The sequence below is a fragment of the Carcharodon carcharias genome, chromosome 15, assembly GCF_017639515.1.
Source record: "Carcharodon carcharias isolate sCarCar2 chromosome 15, sCarCar2.pri, whole genome shotgun sequence".
Lineage (NCBI taxonomy): Eukaryota > Metazoa > Chordata > Chondrichthyes > Lamniformes > Lamnidae > Carcharodon > Carcharodon carcharias.
In genome coordinates this window covers 115,662,687-115,684,731 of record NC_054481.1, presented here as the reverse complement: position 1 = coordinate 115,684,731, position 22,045 = coordinate 115,662,687, and the positions used below count along the sequence as shown (strand labels likewise).

General features: G+C 40.5%; 1 protein-coding gene across 4 annotated transcripts in view; it reads right to left on the bottom strand.

The window, feature by feature from the left end:
* The window catches only part of pank4 (pantothenate kinase 4 (inactive)), a 69,901-nt gene that overhangs the window by 7,728 nt on the left and 40,128 nt on the right, over positions 1–22,045 (bottom strand). For 3 of the 4 annotated variants that reach the window (XM_041205940.1, XM_041205937.1, XM_041205941.1), the window contains 10 exons: positions 21,184–21,189; positions 18,481–18,636; positions 14,753–14,865; positions 13,034–13,121; positions 10,133–10,284; positions 9,311–9,366; positions 8,542–8,591; positions 4,389–4,493; positions 1,237–1,337; positions 381–449 (listed from right to left, as the gene is read on the bottom strand). In XM_041205940.1, the coding sequence (XP_041061874.1) occupies positions 381–449; positions 1,237–1,337; positions 4,389–4,493; positions 8,542–8,591; positions 9,311–9,366; positions 10,133–10,284; positions 13,034–13,121; positions 14,753–14,865; positions 18,481–18,636; positions 21,184–21,189 (896 nt within the window). The remainder of the gene's footprint in view (positions 1–380; positions 450–1,236; positions 1,338–4,388; positions 4,494–8,541; positions 8,592–9,310; positions 9,367–10,132; positions 10,285–13,033; positions 13,122–14,752; positions 14,866–18,480; positions 18,637–21,183; positions 21,190–22,045) is intronic. The other variant, XM_041205938.1, reaches the window with a different exon arrangement.

The following is a 22,045-nucleotide window of genomic DNA, read 5'->3' as shown; positions in this document are numbered from 1 at the left end:
AAATCGAGAATGAAAACAAGAGCACAAGAGAAAGAAAAGGCAAACAAAAGTTTTCAGTTAGGGAGAGAAAAAGAGAAAGAGAGGCTCACATTGGCAAGGTAATGGAGAGTAGATGGCACCAAGGAACTATACCGGATCAAGAATCAAAGACCCTAGAAACGAAGGTCTATAAGGTTGTTCTTCCACAACACCATTAAAATAAAATGACTACAAAGCAGTTCAAGGACAAAAACAACCAGGTATTGAACAGTGGTGGGAGAAAGGGTAGGAGTGACTGAAACAGTGGTTGGGAAGTACTTTTTGAAGAGGAGCTTGGGGACAACAAGAATAGTTAATTAAATAAGAGTTATTAAAAAAAGGACAAAAAAATGAAAATTTACCTCAGGTCTAGACAAGGTGAACTGGAGCCACTCTGAACTAATAATAATTTATCTTCTTGTAAAGCTGTCCTGTGAGGAGGAATGGGAGCAGAGTTAAGCACTATTACCAGTTCAAGCATTACAACAGACTCACAGCATACTGCAAAATTGTCCAACAATAGCAACAAAAATAGACCCCAAAGGCACAGGCATTGAATTTCTGCAGGAATCTCCTAACTTCAGCAAAAAACTGAAGGAACTGTGTAAAGGGACATTCTTAGCCATTGCTGGGGTTACTGCCAATTTCACACTGGTGAAATGTGGCAGGGATTCCAGCCTTAGTGCTTAAATCTCAAAGCTAAGACTGGACAGTAAGTCTTTTGTTCACCACTGCTCCCCTCCCTCCACTGAAAGTGTATTCATGCTGGAATGCATTCCAAAAGCATCAGGAACTATCTAGGGCCTGGCCTTCCTCAGATTTGAGCCCAGACAATGTGTGCAACTGGAGGCAGCTCGACAGTAGAAAATGCCATGGTTAAAGCTGGTCTTGTCCTCACGTTCCAGGCAAGGGTCAACCAAGTTACTGGAATGACTGCACTTTAGGCCATGCAACTAATAGATAGTGCTCTTTGTTCTAAGATATATGGAATCATACAGCAGAGAAAGAGGCCATTTGGCCCACCATGCCTGTGTCAGCTCTTAGAGATATCCAAATTAGTCCCACTCTTTCTTAATAGCATTGCAAATTCACCCAAATGCTACACAAAAAATTGAAAAGGCAAAGTGCCCATTTGGTCAGCAATCCTCCAGCCACAAGTCAGTCTTTTACCTAAACCAAAGGCAGCCCTAGTAGATGCAACTCTGTCATGTTTCTCACCTGATGATTGAGTCCATTGCCGCAATCCTCTCTGTAACTATTGCCAACTCACTGCAGGTAACATCATTTAATGCTGGTCCTGAGTTACTGGCTAATATGACCTGCATTTGAAGACAATTATGTCAGGCAAGCTTGGAGTGAAATCACAAACAGATCCACTGATGTGCTGTTTAAACATGTTTTGTAAAAGCCATATAAGCATAGCAAGCCTCAGAAGTTTCCTCCATCACATCAAACCATTTATAGCAATGATCCAGCAGCTGTAGCATGTTACCTAAAGTATACCACCACTGACTGACAATTTCTCTTTATGGTAGGCATTTGACAACACTTGGGAGTTGGAATGGGGGAGTGGAACAGAAGCCACCAGAGGAGGTCAGACACATCGGAAGGTAATCAGACAATAGCAAAATGACCATGGTCATGACAAAATAGTTTTGCACAACTGCAAGCTGGCAAGCTTAGAACATGGTCAGCCTTGGCACAGGTACCACCAGCTCAGAAGACTGGCGATACATCATAAAAGAAACTGTATTTTGGAAGTGATTTACTCCCTCCAAAATGTTATATTTCCACTATAGCTGACACAGAGCAAGGTGAAAGTATGTTATACACCAACTGAAAATGGCATTTGTGGACAAGTTTAGATTTAAACTGGAGGTAGTGCAGCCAGAGAATTTTAAATGGTATTTAAGTCTTGAGTGCTGCACGGGCTTCCTGCATGTCTCACACTTACTTGCTCTGACGCTTCCCTGTCGTTACCTGTTGACAGACCTGTCACTGAGCAGCGCATCCTCTAATTAAGCACACAACGTCACATGAGGGTAGACGCATATACAGCCAGACACAATCTGTGTTAGGGTTCGAGATATTAAAAAAAACTCTCAATTATTGAAGATAAAGGTGACTCTTTTGTGGCGTTATCTCGTAATCTGAAATTTACAGAATGGTCATAAAATTGAGTTGCTTGTCTTATCCAGCCATTTAAGACCACTGTTCTCAAGTACTCACTGTTGTAAATACAACTGCTTGTTAAAATTTAATTCATCTGAGAAATTAAGGGCAGAATTTTATGACAGCGGGATTTTACCTTCCCGCTGTCATCAATGGGATTTAGAACGGCCCGTTGCATTTCACAGCCCTGTCCCCGCCGAAACGGGGCAGTAAAATTCTGCCCTAAGTCTCAGTTCAATAATTATTTTTGTTAAGTTGCTTTAATCTGTAACAAACTGATATTTAGTGTATGACAGATGTGTGCTAGATTCTAGGCATCTTTTAAAATTTTGTAGTTATAGAAGACATTTGATGCTTCAAAAGTTTTGCAACCATGCAGAAGATTAAGGCCATACCACATGGCAGTTGTTTGTGTGCCAAGGACAACAGCTCTTAGTACATTTTATAAAGCCCAAGCGCATGTGCAATGCAGTTGGTTTAGGCATGTTACAGTACAAGAGGGGTCTGCTCACACCGAGCACAATAAAGAGGTCTCCTCACGCACTGGTCATCATGAGGGATCTGCTCACTCACAGGTCAATATGGAAAGAGGTTGCGCACACACAGGGCATTATGAGGGGAAGGGTTTGCTCACAAACGCACATCACACTTCTAAAGACTTGCAGCAATAGTATGTGAGATTGAGCAGAAACAATAATTGTTCACAATTACTGAGGAGCTTCCCCCAGAAGATGGACGTGTAGTCAACCCCATATCTACCTGGTACACACACCACCAGCAATTGGTCTTCCAAGAGCAAGTAACCAAGGCATTCACACTGAAAATTGCGTGCTGCACTATACATCCTCCTAACTGCCGATAGCACAAGACTAAAACAGCTCTGACAAATCTGTCAACATGCACACAAAGCAGATTTCTACAAGTTAGAAGTTGGCACAGTTCAAAATCCTTAAACCAATGCAGCACACAATTCAAATGATTCTTCACAATATAATCAGTACAAAATAAAAGTAACTGTTCAGATATAACCCTGTTCAAATATATCACATATAAAATTTGTTTTTTTTTATTTTTGATAATTCGGGGCCAAAAATTCCCTGAAGCTTTTTTTTTTAAAAAAAGACAAGAATTTTGGAAAATTAGGAAGAATAAGTAATATTGGCCCTCTTGCTTCCCTTAAAGAAAGAAATGAAATTCTGTCCTTCAATTTGGGCAGCAGACTAAATCTGAGCAATAATGAGTACTGTTACAGTTATTGTTAGATTACAGGTAGATCTCAAAAATGGGCCTCATTAGCTGAGAATTGAACATTTGTAGCGAATGCTCCACTTTTAAAATTTTACATGAAAAGGTAGGACATAAATAATGAGAATCCACTCTAAATACAAAACCCGTAATCTAATAGGAATAAAGTATTTGTGGCAGGGGGAGTTCCTACTTTCAATAATTTTATTGACAAGAGGAATTTCACCCCCATGGCATGTTTATCCAGGTTTTAACCAACTGTTACAAGTATTACCCATTGAGAGGTGAATGTGGGAATGGTGGGGGTGGGGCAACATCACATTAAGCCAATGTCAAAATTGGTAACACAGGGGCACTGATGAAAGGACCGGAATTTGGCAACTTCCAACCATCCACCTTAAGTCGATGAGAGGGAGAATGAGGGCCAATATGGCCAATGGAGAATAAGCTATCCTCTCCCCAAGTCTCCTGTTCCCCAGCCCACAACCCTCAACTTCCCCAAAGATGCTGCCCAATTTAGGTTGCTCTCTACAGTCTTGCCCGCATGACCCTTTGTTATAAATGAGTCTACAGAGTGAGTGCCAGATATTCAATTCTGGCAGTTATCAAGATTTGAGCCTTGTCCTGTCCTCATCCAACACACTGCCAAGCAGTTGTCACCAGTTAGCGATCAGGAGGGGAAACCAATCTGCCTCCTCGTTATCCTAGTGCCAGGGAGATCAACAGCTGTGCCCTCTACTGCCACCCTGACTCTGATCAGCTAACTCAGCAGAGGTGAGATGGTGAAGACTTATGTGGTTCAGATATTAACTAGACAGAAAATTTACCATTAAAGCCATCAGGGGCAGCCCAAGAAAGGGAATCATGGAGTGAGAATGTGTTAAAACCAAGGAATAATCACACCTTTTTGCTCATTATTTCACAATCAGATGGAACAATATGCAATACTTTACCTCTGTGCCTTTGGACAGCAGCTCCCTGACAAATGGGAAAACTCCAAGAATTATGTCTATTCCACTATTATCTACGAAAAATAAGGCACATTTGTGAGGAGGACCCTGCAAGAGAAAGCCAGTAAGATTTGGTATTTGATCAGAGTATTTCTTGTCTGTTTTTAAATCTTTAATCGTGCATCATACAGATACATATATATCTATAAGAGCTAGACATAGAATTTTTTGCTAACCAATTACAGATCATATTTTAGCAAAACAGCAGTACTAACAACAGGAGTTAATGGCATCATTGCTAGCCACTGCTGGCATATTAAATTGACAGAAACTGAATAGAGCTGACATTGTGTATAATGAATAACTAGTGTCAGGGAATGATTTATGGTTGTAGTCAAATTGTAGAGTCCATATGACAGTTCTAACTCATGTTTTGAACTTGGGTTTTATGATGTTGTATTAACTCTTCAAATACCTTTAGTGTCCTGTAACTCACTCTGGGTTTCCAAAGTTCTATTTATAAACTGTCCAGGAAAATAATTAAATTCCAGCTCATTTCTTGGTAACTGAAGTAACTGGTATTCTAAATATAAACGATTCAACCTCCGCAATTCCTGCTGCTCCCTCTCGGGTCCTTCATTCATGAGGGCTCAAATACATAACCTCAAATCAAGATACAAAAGCATAAGACTGTGGATGTTGGAAATCTGAAATTAAAAGCAGAAAATGCTGCAATTATTCAGCAAGTCAGAGAGCATCTGTGGAGAAACAAAGTTAGCATTTCGGGTCAATGACCTTTCATCAAAACAGTTTTGATGAAAGGTCACAGACCTAAAATGTTAACTTTGTGTCTCTCTCTACAGATACTGCCTGACCTACTGAGGATTTCCAGCACTTTCTGTCAAAAGAGGTAATTTGGAAGAAACAATAGTTTTTAACCACCCTGTTTTACTGGTCTCAAAACCAGGCTGTTGCACACTTTAATATATTTAAGAAACTCAATGGGCCACTTAATGAACCCTGTACTCAACAGTTTAAATCCAACATTAAATTGCTCTTCACTCCACACTTGACAGGAAACAGAGCAATGGTGAACAGTTGTTTCTCGGACTGGGGGAAGGTATACAGTGAGATGCCCCGGGGTTGGCACCACTGCTTTTCTTGATTTATACTATTGACCTAGACTTGCGTGTACAGGGCACAATTTCAAAATTTGCAGATGGCACTAAACTTGGTAGTACTGTGAAATGTGAGGAGGATAGTGATAAACTTCGAGAGGATATAGACAGGTTAATTAAATGGGCAGACATTTGGCAGATGAAATTTGTTAACAAGTGTGAAGTAATACATTTTGGTAGCAAGAAAGCAGAGAGACAATATAAAATAATGGGTGCAATTCTAAAGGGGGTGCAAGAACAGAGACACCTTTTGGCATATGTGCACAAATCATTGAAGATGGCAGGGCAGGTTGAGAAAGTGGTTAAGAAGGCATACAGGATCCTGGGGTTTATAAACAGATGCATACAGTACTAAAGCAAGACTATTATGGTGAACATTTATAAAACACTGGTTTAGCCTCAACTGCAGTAGTATGTCCAATACTGGGCACTACACTTTATGAAGAATATGAAGACAATAGACAGGGTGCAGAAAAGATTCATGAGAATGGTTCGATGGATAAGAGACTTCAGTTACATAGATAGATTGGAGAAGATGGATCTGATCTTAGAGAGGATTGCAAGGAGATTTGATTGGTAACGTTCAAAATCATGAGTGGTCTTGAGAAAATAGATAGGGAGAAACAATTCCTGCTGGTTGAAAGATCAAGAGCCAAAGGACAGGGATATAAGATGAATGGCAAAAGAATGAATAGCAACATAAGGAAAAAACATTTTTTACACAGCGAACGTTTAGGATCTGGAATTTTCCCAGAGTGTGGTGGAGGCAGTTTCAATCATGGCATTCAAAAGAGAAAGGTTTATGCACCTGAGGAGATAAAAAATTCAGGAAAAGGACTGGAGAGTGTGACTAGCCAATTGGCCCCTGCAGAGAGTTGGCACAAACATAATGGGCCAAATGCTATTCTTCTGTGCTGTAACCATGCTATAATTCTATGGCACTTCAGTTGTTTCACAAAACAAAATCAAGAGCTTGATTGATAATAAGAAAGATGCAACAGATTCCATTCATTTATCAGTAACACAGAAAACAAAGAGCAAAATAAATCTGACACACAACAGATGAAATGTAACAATAACTTTTGGGTCAGGTTGTACAGTGGAGAGAATGGTCCCAAATAAATAGCCAATCAAATGCCAGTTAAATAATACAACAATCTGAATGGTGTTAAAAAGGCCATTAAAAGATGGTAAAGAACAGAAAAAACTTTCCCCAAATGCTAGAAAAATTAGGAATAAAATACTGGAACTGGAATCATATGTAGCAAAAGGATAAGTTGACAGTTTAGGCACTGTGAAATTATGGTTCCCCCCCCCCCAACCCTATAAGAGGGAAAATACAAGAATGTAGATTGTTCAGCAAAGAGGGAGCTAATCAGAAGAGTCAAGGTGTCATTTTATACAAACAGGATGATTCAGGTGTCAAGAAACTGGGCAATTCTTAGTTGGCACACTTTAAAAATGACCAGTGGGCAACATAGAGGGTACAGAGCAGAGCAAGAATGATTCCAAGTTGAAAAGGGTCAAGCTACATGGGAAAGGCAGAGAAGCTCGAGTTCTATACTTGAGGTGGTTAAAATGGAAGATTGCACTGAAGTACACAAAATACTACACAGCACAGACAAGACAAATCTAGAATATTAATTTATTCCACCTGACAGAATTAGTGAATGCAAATTTGAAAATAGTTATTAGAAGATTATCCCCCTACTCAAAATGCAATAATTGTTTGGAACAATCTAATTAGTAAAGCATTGTAATCAAAATTGCAGTGTTCAAGATGTAGTTTGACAATTGTATGCTAGACTGGGTGAACTGAAGTACCAGACGAACAAGCTTAATGAGCCAAAGAGCCTTTTTAAAAATCATTTTCTTTATTTGATGCATTTAAGGGAAGTTCTATAAATACACGAGTGAGAAGGGAATAGATGGTTATGTTTATATGATTAGATGAAAGGGGTTGGGAGGAGGCTCATGTAAAGCATTAACACTGCCATAGACCAGTTGGGCTGAATAAACTGTGTCTGTGCTGTAAATTCTGTGATTATGTTTTATGCATCATATCCCAGATTGCTGATTGGCAGCTCTTTGGCTTCAAGAGGAACGTATATGAGGGCAACCCAGGATATTAAGAGCTTTAAGAACACAACCTGCTTTTTTAAAAAAAAAATCTTAGAAGTATTTTTGGGCAGCCATGGTACCAAACCACTAGAACACCAAAGTAGCAGGAAGGGAATTCCTGCCCAAACCCCCCCACATGGATAGTTTAGCTAGTGGAAGAGTCCGTCTGGGCTTCTTCCATGAGCACTCCTGCCATTTATTTTGAAAAAGCTCTTTAACATTCTTATATGCCAATTTCAGTTCTGCATAGGCAAACCTCTTAACCACATCACAGAGTCATAACATCTATCTAAAAGTCATGTATCATTTTCCACTTCTGTACACCGCAGAATAATATTAGGTACAACAGTTCAGCTGAAATAAATAGAGATGTAATTACGAAGCATTCACCAATCGTGCTAATATTTAAGGTTTTGGTGATTATGGTTGTAAATTTTTTTCCCACAATAGTCAGGCTTTGCATTCACGATAGACTAAAATAGAAGGTGGGAAATAAACAGGCGGATTGTTTGGCTAGGTAGTGGAGGAGGGCCAGTGCCTGCAAATTCAAGAAAAAACTGGATAGATACTCAGCAAAGTGTTAGAGAGACATGGGTATTAGAAAACTGTATGGTATTTTTCAAATTTGGGATTGGCCAAATCGACTGTAATGATCTATGCTTCTGCCCCCCCCCCACCCCCCCGAATAAGCCCCTTTTACATTCAACATAACCTTGAAACTCACTACCAGGTATCATAACTGATATCAAATTTAACATTTTTAACCCACGTTTTCAGTACTCAGGAGCACTACACACCCCAGTCCAGTATCCTGACACTGGAACAGAATTAACTGAGTTATTGCTACAAATTCCTACCTTAAGTCGTTCTAACCAGTCATTATATGCATCCACCAGCCAAGGACGTGCTGAGAAACACAAGAGCATACATTTCCATCAAACTCTTTTAGGAATGGACTCTCAAGTATTTCTTTCTTTGTTAAAGGGGAACTTCAGCATAAGATTAAGTGTTATGGCAATGCACAAACTCTTCAATATCAGTCTCAAAGACAAAAAGATAAAGTGTGATTATCATGTATAGATGGCAAAACATCTAAAGAGAGAAAAACACAGGTTAACATTTTAAATGGGGATGTTTTGGCAGAGCTCAGGAGCTTCACCTGAAACATTAACCTGGCTTTTCTTGGTACAGATTCACATCAACCTAATGTTCTGTGCATTTTTTTTTCAAAGGGAGTTTGGGGGAGGGGGCACTGGAGTGGTTTAGTCTTTGTGTTGAAGTTAACTGAATTAGCTCAGTGTAGAACCTTTGTTTTTCTTCTTCGTTTACTCCTCTCCTTTCCAAGATGTTGGAGAATGACCTATTGACTATACAGGTGAGCAAACATGCCCATGAAACCTTACTTCATAACAATACAGACGCTTCAAGAACATTTGGGGAAGCAGGTGGACTAGGGGAAGAGTTATAATTCAGACATAATTTCAATAATTCCTTTACATTTCAATTACTCTAATTCCCCTAATCTCCAAGGTGCAACACCATGGCACACAAGCTATCAATCTCACTTGCAGAGTTGAATTAACTTTAATTTCTTACAATGTCAAATAATGTCTCATGGCTCCTTACCTTGTAACCGCTTTTTTGCTTCTTCAAAGCCAAACGCTGAATTTGTTTCAAGAACACTAAATGTGACAAAAAACATGATTTAACACTTACACGTACAGGACACTGCAAATATGGAACTAGAAAAAAAGGTTTCCAAGTGGCTTCCCAAATGTTATTACTGTCAATATGGCATGGTAGTGCTTTTCAATAATCAGTACTCCACTTATTTGTACAAGCAGCACCTATTGTGATAATGAGCTAGGTTCTCTCCTTGGTCTATGCTCAATTTACTGATGGCTTCTGGGACTACAATAAGAATCAAATCCCATGGCTACAGTTCCAGCTGCTGATCACCACGACGTTACCACTGCTGGGAAACTCACTGGTGCATATGTCAAATGACAGCAGACTTGAGGTTCAGTTGTGATGCCTCCTTTGCCCCACAGTCAAATAGGCTGCAAAACATCTATGGTCTAAAACTCAAGACATAAAGAATGCCAATTAGGCAATTGCTGAACAGCAGCAATAGTCCAGGCTCTCACAAGATGGAAAAAACAATTAGGAGTAAAAGAAACAAAATATTTACTTTGTCCACAGAAAACTAAATCATCAAGATTGCTTGCTGCCTGAGAGGTCAAGTTATAATCGCAACAGGCCTACTTAGATAATACAGGTACAACCTCAACCAATCAGTTTTGAAGTGAGCATGGACTAGGATTCATCCAAAACCTGGGCACTATTCAACACCTCATGAAACAAAACATCCTCTGCCTCTTCAAAATTTCACCAACCCAGTGAAATATTAGAGTGTAACAGCTTCCATCAGTTCTCGTTCCAACTTACTCTGAAACAGCCTTGGCTCCCCAGTCAAAGACATTTCCCGCTAAGAGACCTTTCACTAATGCGAACTGCCGCTCCTCCATGCTCAGCGATTCCAAGGCCTGCACAACCTTCTGAAAATGTTTCAACGCTATGTCATTCTCCCTCTGTTTCACCTGCAAAACAGTTAAGTGCACAAGACTGTAGTACAATATTACAGGAGAAATACCAGAGAAAAAAATGTACAGAATCAGCCAACACAGGGAAAGATACATGGATCACGAACAGGCCAATTTGGTAATTACAAGCAACAGTCAACACCAAGAGTGTGAGATAAATCAATGCTGTAATTTCAGGGTTGCACCAGATGTTGCTCTTATGCTATGCCAAGAACCACTCTTGTAAATGAGTCCTCTCTTCAAACACACTAAAGTGTAACAGCATACACATCTGTTTACCAGACACAATATCAAGTAATATAGATTTTCCTTGACTCAAACAAAATACCCCAATTATAGAAATTGACACAAGCTTTTTTGTATTAACTCCAACCCTCAAATAACAAAGAGCAGGAATTGGTTTAAGACTGTGGTTTGGTCTATAATCTACCAATCAGGTTTATTAGGAGTATAAATTAGACAAAAAGCAAAAAAAAAACAGTAAATTTGACAATACTTAGCTTACAACTTTTGGGTTACAACAATAAAGGATCGCGACACTCAGTTAATTTCCTAGTTATATTGAATATAGGCATGCTCTCTCAATGCAGAAGTTATTGAGGAAGCTTAGTCTACCCACACAGGTGTTCGTCTCAACATCGCTGGAACGTGAATACTGCTGCATGCTTGGGTGCAGGAGATCACATAGTGCCTTTCATGACTCCAGGGCATCCCAGAGCACTTCACAACTAATTAGATGCTTTTGAAGTGTAGCCATTGTTGTAGTCAATTTGTGCACAGTATGGTCCCAAAAGCCTCAACGTGGTAATGACCAAATAACCTGTTTTAATGAGCAATGAGATAAATGACAAGGTTATCTAATTCAGCGATTTTGTCTGAGGAATAAACACTGGCTAGGACACCAGAGGAACTCCCCTGCTTTTCTTTGAATCATGTCCTGGGGGCTTTTATATTCACCCAAATGTATTCGAGGATTGATTTAACTCACTTAAAGATGTCACTCTCTCCATAACGTATGGAAGTGCCAGGTGATGTGATCAAGTCCTTGGAGTGAAATTTTAACCCTCAATCTGTCAACTTAGAGGTGAGAGTGCTCCCTTCCCTGGGATGCGATCAACCTGCCAAATCCTTTGAAGCTCAAACTGGCACAAAAGTGATTGAGAAAGATAATGGTTTAGACTACTCCCACACTACCTTCAACCTTTGTATCGATTGAAACAAATAACTGCTGTGGACTAGGAAGAGACATACCTCTAGCTTCCTTTAAGGATCTGATTGGGGCCAAGGAAATCAATTCTTTTTCCATAATTGAATAAAGGTGTTAGTCACACTAAGGCTCCATTTCGTGACACCATGATTCCCAGCCAGAATGGAGATGACTGGGTAACTCCCCTGTTAATTACTACTGAGATTGATTTTACACATATAATTTTTATGTAACTATCTTCCACTCACTACATTTTGCTGTAGAAATCACCCTGATTTTATTGGGTAATGTTTCTATAGTTTCCGTCATGAATTCTGTTTGCTGTAGTTTGTATAGACACTTTTGAAATAGACTATCAATTGTTTGTTATAGTGCACTGTTTAAATAGATTGCTGAGTAAATAGACTTTATTTTCTGCAAAACAGACCGCTTGCTGCGTGTCTTGTCGCAAGTCCCATTCCACCTACAACTCACCGGCTGTCACTGTGGCAGTAATACCTTCTGAACATATAGGGATGGTATCCTGGAATCTGTTAGCCCTATATACAGAGCCTTTGATTTAAAAACTGTTCCCTTTAAGTAATTTTTAAACAGACATTTTCAAAGAAAACCGCAAGGTGAAAGTGCAGACTGCCAAAGGAGGAAACAAGGTTGTAATTAAAAGCAGTTGTTTTACTCCAGCATTCTGCAACTGCTTAGACTCTAGAGATAATAACACTGGTTGAATGAATGTTCAACTTTCAGTCCAAATGTTACATTTATTTAAACAAACCCATTTTAAAATCAAATATTGTAAAGGGAGAGAAAGGAAAAATAACCAATTTAATCAGATCCCACATATTCTGCTTATGCCATAAATTAAGCAAGTAGTTTAAAAGAATCAACCATTAATTTGGTTTTTGGTCTCACTTCTGCCACCACTCCCCACTTCAGTACTACTTCATTTAGAACCAAGTCCTGTCTTTTAATAGCGTTTGCAATTCCCATTTCCACTGCATTTGATTTTCAATTACTAATTTGTCCCGTGCATTTTTATAATCTTCTTGTTGCTGTGTCTTGTGTTGCCAATGCTGTGCTAAACTTTACCCTTCCTTGTCCAGAAATTTGAAAATAATTGCAGAAAGAGAGAGAGAGAAAGCTGCTGTGCCAGTTACTGACATACCATACTTATTTATTAAAAAACACACTATTATATATACAAAGTGATCTTTTCACTTTTATTTAAAAGGCAACTCATGGCCTTGTTTACAAAAAAAGGCGATCTTTAATGAGGCTACTTGCTAAGCTGACTGCAAATGTTTCTAGTTATGCCACAGAATATTTTTCTCAACAGTGCCCTCTGGTAGCAGGTTCAGCACTGTAACACACAAAATATTTCAGGGGCTTTTTAATCCTCAAATGCAGCATCAACATCACAGGCCCCAGTTTTCCATAATCAACGCAACAAACGGATCGAAGACATTTGGCCAAAGCTTTCTTCTGCAAGAAATTACTGATATTTCTTTTTGAGGAGAAGTAAAGGAAAGCAGGAGTGCCTACTTTTGAGTAAGGATCTGGAAAGTTGAATTCATTCAGACAGTGCTCCCGCGTGTCCAACAAGCTTCTGACTGTTAGGGATCCATATGCACTGAGAGAAAAGGGAAGTGAAAAAGCATTTTCAGGATATACCAGGACAGCCAAGTGTACAGAAATCTATGTAAAAAAAAAAAACAATTGTAACGCATTCCAAGGTGACTGCTCCTTGCTACTCTTCCCAGAAGAAGGTGAAAATGTGAAGGGTGCGTGATAGCAGGATCAGGCTTAGCAGTGATGCCTTCCATATTGAATAGTCTCTTGACATTCACTGTCCATGCTCCCCCATGAGTAATAGCCACTTTTGTGAAGCTCTGAAGGGCTCCCACCACTTCCAATGCAAGGACCTGGCAAGAGTCTGTATCTTCAGGAGGTGGGGTTGGTGGGGGGGGGATGGATGCACAATACATATGGTTTCCTTTAAATTATGCATTTTTTGTTTGAAGTATATAATTTAACGCTATGGACAAGAAAGATTTCCCAGGTTTTGTCCAAGTATTTCTTCATCTTGTTGACAGCAATGGATTTTGACTTTGTAAAACAGCAATCCTGATTGGTTACAAGACTTGCTATGACTACTAAATGAGAGCAGTATAGGAACTGATTGACAAGAAAAGGCCAAGGTCCCTTGAGTTCACCTTCTACCATCCTGGTAGTCACATGATACAAGAATAATGAAATTGTTGAGCAATCATGGCAATTAATAACTATAATTAGTCTACAACAGATTCAGACACAAGGCAAGGAGAGCTTTGGGAACTACAGATCTAAAGTTACCCGTTTTGCCCAAGCATGCTTCACAAACCACCAGTCATGTCTCAAATTATTTACACACTACACAGCAATATATTATTTTGTGAAAGAAATCTATCCAATTGCACTTGAATGAATCAAAACTGTCTGCATCCACTATTTTCCTACGGACTCCGTTCCATCAATTTATCACTCACTCGGTGAAATTATGTTTCTGGAGATTAGTTCTGAATTAATCATCTTTCTAGTGCAGGCTACGTCCTCTGGTGCTACTGTTCTGGGTAAGTGGAAACATCTGGTCATAGTCAACATTGTCTGATCCCAAAGGCAATCAGATCAACTTCTCAGCCTTCTCATTGCTAGTGGGGACATGCCCAATTTACATAATCACTCAAAATCCAATCCCTCAATCATTCTGCTTCCTTCTCTATCTTTTCAATGGCTACAATACCCTTCCTGAAATGTGGCAACCAGGACTCTACTCAATATTTCAAGTGCAGTCACACTAATGATTTATAAAGTGACAAGATTGCCTCACCATTTCATTGACTTACACAGAATTTACAGTACAGAAACAGGCCATTTGGTCCAACTGATCCATAGTGGCATTTATGCTCCACATGAGCCTTCTCCCATCTTATTTCATTGAGCCCTAATAGCATATCGTCCTTCCCCCTCAACTCCTTATCTAGCTTCTCCTCTATGTTAATTTCCTCAACTAATCCTGCAGTAGCATGTTCCAGCTCAAAACTGAACAGACATTTTATTTGTTGGAAAGCCAAATATTTACATGTATTACAGAAAAAAAGGGTTCAGAACCCCAGGAAGTGGTGATGTTTTCAAAACAGGCAGCACCATTGAATTGTGAGCTTTTTATATTAATCTACAATGACTTTGGAAACACTTAGAACACTGGACTAGGTCAAAACTCACAATGGTTGGTGCCTCAATGTTTGAAGTTTGTGTCTGTATTTTTGCCGGAATTTCTCTGCTCGCTCTGCAGCATCCAGTGACTGGGGCTGGCTAGCGACAGCCCGCTTTACCACCTGAAACAGAAGAAACAAAAACACAACTTCAGGTCAGAACAATCTCTTTTAGCTGCTCCAATGAGAGAGTCACAAAGGAAGAATTCGCATTTATGTTGTGTTTCATCATACCCCAGAATATACTAATGAGTTTCACATCCAATTAATTATTTTTGATGTGCAGACTCTGTTCTTATGTGCGGCAACATGGTAGCTAACTGAAACAGAGCAGTTGACATAAATGAGCAGGTAATTTTCATTTTGGGAGTGTTGGTTGACGAACAGCATTTCTTTCACCGGTTCTATACGGCCTAGGATTTTACTTCTAGTCTTTGGAGTTAGTTGACAGCCGAACCTTCAGGTGCTAAGTTCTGGAATTCCATCTCTAAACATGTCTGCCTCTCTCCAACTTTAAGACACCACTTCCAGAGGTTCCTAGCATCACAGATGCCAGTCTTCAGCCAATTCGATTCACTCCACGTGATATCAAGAAATGGCTGAAGGCACTGGATACTGCAAAGACTATGAGCCCTGACAATATTCCAGCAATAATACTGAAGACTTGTGCTCCAGAATTTGACGTGCCTATCCAAGTGCAACACTGGCATCTACTCAGCAATGTGGAAAATTGCCCTGGTATGTCCTGTGCACAGAAAGCTGGACAAATCCAACCCAGCCAATTACTGCCCCATCAGTCTACTCTCCATTATCAGTAAAGTGACAGAAGGGGTCATCAACAGTGCTATCAAGCAGCACTTGCTTAGCAATAACCTGCTCACTGGCGTTCAGCTTGGGTTCCGCCAGGGTCATTCAGCTCCTGGTCTCATTACAGCCTTGGTCCAAACATGGACGAAAGAGCTGGACTCCAGAGGTGAGGTGAGAGTGACTGCCCTTGACATCAAGGTTGCATTTGACCGACTGTGGCATCAAGAAACTCTAGCAAAACTGGAGTCATTGGGAATCAGGAGGAAAACTCTCTGCTGGTTGTAGTCATACCTAGCACAAGTAGGATAGTTGTTGCAGGTAAATCATCTCAATTCCAGGACATCACTGCAGGAATTCCTCAGGGTGGTGTCCTAGGCTCAACCATCTTCAGCTGCTTCATCAATGACCTTCCCGCCATCATAAGGTCAGGAAGGGGGTCGTTCGCTGATGATTGCACAATGTTCAGCACCATTCGCAACTCCTCAGATACTGAAGCAGTCCATGTCCAAATGCAGCAAGACCTGGATGATATCCAGGCTTGAACAGACAAGCAGCAAGTAACATTCGCACCACACAAATGCCAGACAATGAGCATCTCCAACAAGAGAGAAACTAATCATCATCCCTTGACAGTCAATGGCAGTACCATCGCAGAATTCCCCACTATCAATATCCTGGGGGTTACCACTGACCAGAAACTGAACTGGGCTAGCCATATAAATACTAAACTTTTATGAAAGAGCAGGTCAGAGGATAGGAATCTTGTGGTGAGCAACTCACTTCCTGGCTCCCCAAAGCCAGGTCCGCTATCAACAAGGCACAAGTCAAGAGTGTAGTGGAATACTCTCTGCTTGCCTGGATGAGTGCAGCTCCAACAATGCTCAAGAAGCCTGACACCATCCAGAACAAAGCAGCCAACTTGATTGGCACCGCATCCACAAACATTCACTCCCTCCACCACCGACACACAGAGCAGCAGTGTGTACCATATACAAGATGCACTTAAGGAACTCACCAAGGCTCCTAAGGCAGCACCTTCCAAACCCACCATCGCTATCATCCAAAAGGACAAGGACAGCAGACCCATAGGAACACCACCACCTGGATGTTCCCCTCCAAGCCACTCACCATCCGGACTTGGAAATACATGGCCATACCTTCAATGACGCCTGGTCAAAATCCTGGAAATCCCTCCCTAACAGCACTGTGGGTGTACTTACACCTTATGGGCTGCAACAGTTCAAGAAGGCAGCTCACTACCACCTCTTCAAGGGCAATTAGAGATGGGCAATAAATAGTGGCCTAGCCAGCAACGTCCACATCCTAAGAATGAATTTAAAAAATTCTTAAACATACCATTTTGACAAAATGTTTAGTAACCCAGCATAATATCTCCTTCTTTAGCTTGGTCTCAATTTTTGTCATGATTACGCTCTAGTGTGAAGCACCTGGTACATTTTATTACATTAAAAGCGTTTTGTCAACCTAAGTTGACATTAGGCAAGGCAAGTGCGTTCATGTTTGTACATCTGGAAAACCTTACTAATTTATCACTTTCATAAAAGTTTAGTGGCTTATTCAGCAAAAATGTATCTTAAAAATCAGGTAACAAAAACTACAAAAAAGTCAACAATTGCACTGTCTATGCCATGACTCTGGTACACTTTCACTTCTCAAATCTGGAATGTTTGGGACCAAGACATTTCTGGATTTCAGAATTTTCTGGGTTTCAGAATAATGTCAGAGTCCTAATCATAAGAGTGAGAACTGGATATAAATATGCACCCAAGACATAAAACAGTGACAAAGCATTAGGAAGCAGTAATAAAAAGTGCTTTATTTATCCAAAAAAGTAATGAAAAATTATGAAAATATAATGTTATAAAGCAGCTGATGGAGCGGGTGGGAGGGCTGATGGATCGAGTGGGAGGGCTGATGGAGCGGGTGGGAGGGCTGATGGAGCGAGTGAGGAGGCAGTGACAGCAGTGCGGGGAAACACAGAAAACAAAATTAGCAGCAGGCCTCATTAGCTTCTGTCATCCTCTTATCTCATCCACCTTGCATCCAGAATGCCCTTACACTGCAACTCTGACAGCGTATCGCATCCTCTACTGCACTGAATTGTCAACCTGGATTTTGTGCTCAAGTTGCTGGAGTGGGACTTAAACCCACAGTTTACTGACTCAGATGAAAATCCTACCCACCAAGGTGACTAACAACAGAACTGTAACAATATCCCAATTCACTGGTTATTGGCTTTAAAAAGTGCAAATTTTATTTGTGGCTCAGTGGGCACATGGATCACAAGATGTGATACCAACCTACACAGCCATTATTAGGTTCAATTCCTAATGTAACTGATCTCAGCTGGTGCAGACACTGGAGACCAACACCTTTAACTTTTTTGAGCTGAGAAGGGAAAAAAGAAGTCAGGATTTCTGTCTCTGAACATTACCCAGCAAATCTTCCTGGAAGTATAGTATGTGAATCTCAACAGAGCTAAGGATCAAACTTCACTGTGATGCCCAATGTGACAGAGCAGCCGGACATTCATTTTCCAGGTTTATACATGCCGAGTGCTTGCTTAGTCAAGGCATTGGGCAGCTGCCAGTATCTGTGGAACTGAACCTTGGCAGCAGGGAACATCCTAGGCAAAAGAGGGAAGGGCAAAAAAATGAGATGGGGGAGAATTGTGAAAACAAAACCTGGAAAGCAATATTTCCTGATTGCACCTAAAGAGATCAAGTAGCAGTCACTCCTGAAAGTTGAGACAAGTAGAATAGATGCATTTAAGGGGAAGAGCATGAGGGAGAAAGAAATAGAAGATTATTTTTATAGGGTGAGATGAAGATGAGTGTCAAGGGGCTCATGTAGAGAATAAACATCAGCATAGACCAGTTGGATCAAATTGTTTGTCTCATTTCTACTTACACCATCTAAAGCATCCTCAAAGCAGCTCAGCCAATACTCTCTTGCCAGGGCATCTTCTGTGAGGTCAACTGTATCTGGGACGTATGATGATGCATCGAGGAGGAGAGGAAGGTTCACCAGTTGCCGATCCAGTCGGTCCATCTCCAGCATGTCAAACTACCAATGAATCAAACCTTCAGTTTACTGCATGAAGCAACGCTTTCTTTTAATTTCTCATTAGGGATCTTTTGTAGCATCTCAAAATTGCGTAAGTATTAGTGGGGCAGGCAGATGTTGACAAGAATTTTTTTTAAAAGTCAATACACACAAGCACACACATGGGCGCACAGTTCCAAACTGTCAAACACTGGAAGCCTCGTTGGCTTTTGGTGTTTATCCTGTCAACAATCAAAGTTCCTTTATTTTCTGCTCATGCTACTGTATTATACTAGAATATGGCTTTAGAAGCATCGTAGCCACAAAAAGCTGGACAACAGAATTCATTTACATCTCCCTTATTGATTAAAGAGGATGCTGACAATTTTGCAATAGATGAGGAGGTAGCAGAGAAATTGGATCGGATACGATAAAGAATAAAAAGGTTGAACACACTGCTAGCAGAAAAGTCATCCAACCGGATGGGATGCATCCTTGATTGTTGTGTAATGGTGGAAATTGTAGAGGTCCTGATCACAATGCTCCAATCATCCTTGGATATTGGGCGGTGCCAAAGGATTGGAAATGATACACACTGTTCAAAAAAAGGGGAAAGGGATAAACCTGGCAAATGCAGGCCAGTTAGCTGAACATTGGTAGTGGGAAATCGTTTAGAGTCATTAATCCAAGACAAAATGAATAGGCACTGGGAAAAATAGGTGTTAATAAATGAAAGCCAGCACAGATTTAAAGGAAAATGTTTGATTAACTTGACCAAATTATTTGATAAAATAACGAAGAGTAGATCATGATGGCATGGCTGATCTTGTTCATATGGACTTTCAAAAGGTGTTTCATAATGTACCACATAATAGACTTGCTAGCGAAATTAATGCCCATGTCACTAAAGGAACAGTGGCTTTGTGAATACAAAATTGGCCAAAGGACAGGATGCAGAGAGTAGTGATGAATGATCATTTTACAGGACGGAGGGAAGTGTGCAGTGGTGGCCCCCAGGGATTGGTATTATGACCACTGCTCTTTCTGATATATATTAGTGACCTGGACTTGGGTACATGGGGCATAATTTCAAAGTTTGCAGATAACGCAAAATTCAGACATGAGGATAGTAAACAGGCTTCAGAAGGTCATGGCAGACTGGTGAAATGACAGGCACATGGCAGGTCAAATTTAAGAGAGAAAAATGTGACATGATTAATTTTGATAGGAACAAGAAGAAGCAATATGAACTAAATGGTACAAATTAGATGGGGTGGACAGTGACCTGGGGGTGTTTGGAGCTGGCAGGACAAGTTCAGAAGATTGTTAAAAAGGATCCTTGGCTTTTTAAATAGAGGCAAAGAGTACTAAAGTGAAGGAGTTATGTTAAACCTTTATAAAACACTGGTTAGGCCTCAACCAGACTACTGTGGCCAATTCTGAGCACCACGCTTTAGGAAGGATGTCAAAGCTTTAGAAAGGGTAGAGAAGGGACTTACTGGCATGGTATCAGGATGAAAGACTTCAGCAAGAGAAACCAAGTTTGTTCTCCTTAGAGGTGTGAAGGTTACGGGGAGATCTGATAGAGGTATTCAAAATTTGAAATTTGGAGGAAGTGAGAGAAACTGTTTCCAGTGATAGAAGGGTTGGCAGAGGGGACAGATATAAGGTAAACTGATAGATGAACCAGGGGCAATATAAGTGAGAAAAAATTACAGAGCAAGTTATGATCTGGAATGTACTTTCTAAAAGCCAATGAAAGCAGATTCAATAACAAATTTCAAAAGGGAATCGGATAAATACTTAAAATGGACAATGAGGAAAGAACAAGGGGGCAGAACTAATTAGATATTCTTTCAAAGAGTAACCACAGACACGATAGGCTAAATGGGTCCTTCTATGCTGTTTCAGTCTATGATTCGATCATGAGATTAAAGCTTTAAACATGGGCCAGCATGGGTGACCCCATCATTCACCCACTTAAAATCAATTTTTTAAAGCACAAACTGTAAAAATGACACCTTGTACATTGAACAATGTGCTTTTGGGGACATTTTAAACGTAACAGCACTGTGTAAGGATCACAAGTCCTTCTATTCCTTTTTCCTTACTACCAAGACACCCAAAATAGTGCATTTAATCTTACTATTTGTTTACAGGTGGTATCAGTACACTTACAACTGGCACTTTTGGGAAAACTGGAAGACACTGAAGGGGGGCAAAAGCCAGCCTGTCTGTTACAGCCATCAAACTGTACTATAGACACATCATTCCAAGCACAGACAGGCCAAACAAGGTTATACCCTCCAGTGATTATCCCACCCCAACCCATCCCTAGAATATGCAAACAGTAGGGGCAACTGCAATCAAATGGATTCCTATCTATACGGCAATGGGGAATAAAGGACAGCAATTGAAGGGCATGGTTATTCAACCTGCTCATCCTCAATGCCATCTATTCAGGGCAACTGCCAATTATTACTGTCTGTTCTTTCTTTCAACAGGATGAAAATTACACTGGACAATGCGACAAAGCAAAGGGGATAAAAATTGAACAAGAACACTTACTGAAAACTGTGGAAGGATTAACAGAACGTGGAGGAAACCAGGAAAGGAATGAAAGATACAGGTTAGAACTTAAAAGTGAAAAATTTACAAAAGAAGAAAATAAATAAGTTACACTGCAAACAAAATCTCACCAGCTGAAGAGCAGAAATGCTTGCAGTATTCCTCCTTCTCTAACCATCATCTAAATCATTCCCGAAATTCTGGTATCTCAAGTCATACGCTCAAGACTTGTAGGATCAATTTCAGGGAAGGGAATGGATAATGTTCTGCTTTTTAAAAATTACTTCAAGGCTTAAACAGCTTTCTTAGCACCCTAAATTCAACCCCCCAATTCTGATGAAGAAAGCTTGCTACTTTAACTGAACAGCTGACATTCTACTGAAATATAGGTAGCAATGATCGAACAAAATTTATACCTGGACAAGTCCCTCTTATTAACATCTGGGGGCTTATGCCAAAATTGGGAGAGCTGTCTCACAAGACTAGTCAAGCAACAACTTGACACAGTCATCCTCATACCTTACTGATCATGTCCCAGACACCACCATCACCATCCCTATCCCTGCATATGTCCCGTACCACTGGCAGGACAAATCCAGCAGAGGTGACGGTACTGTGATATACAGTCAGGAGGGAGTTGCCCTGAGAGTCCTCAACATCAACTCTGGACCCCATGAAGTTTCATGACATCAGGTCAAACACAGGCAAGGAAAACTGATTACCTCGTACCATGACCACCACACAACCACCACCCCATACCACCCCCCGCCACCCCCCCCAACCCCCACCCCCAACCTCCTTCAGCTGATGAATCATTTGGAGGAAGCACTGTGGGTGTCAAGGGCGCAGAATTTACTCTGGA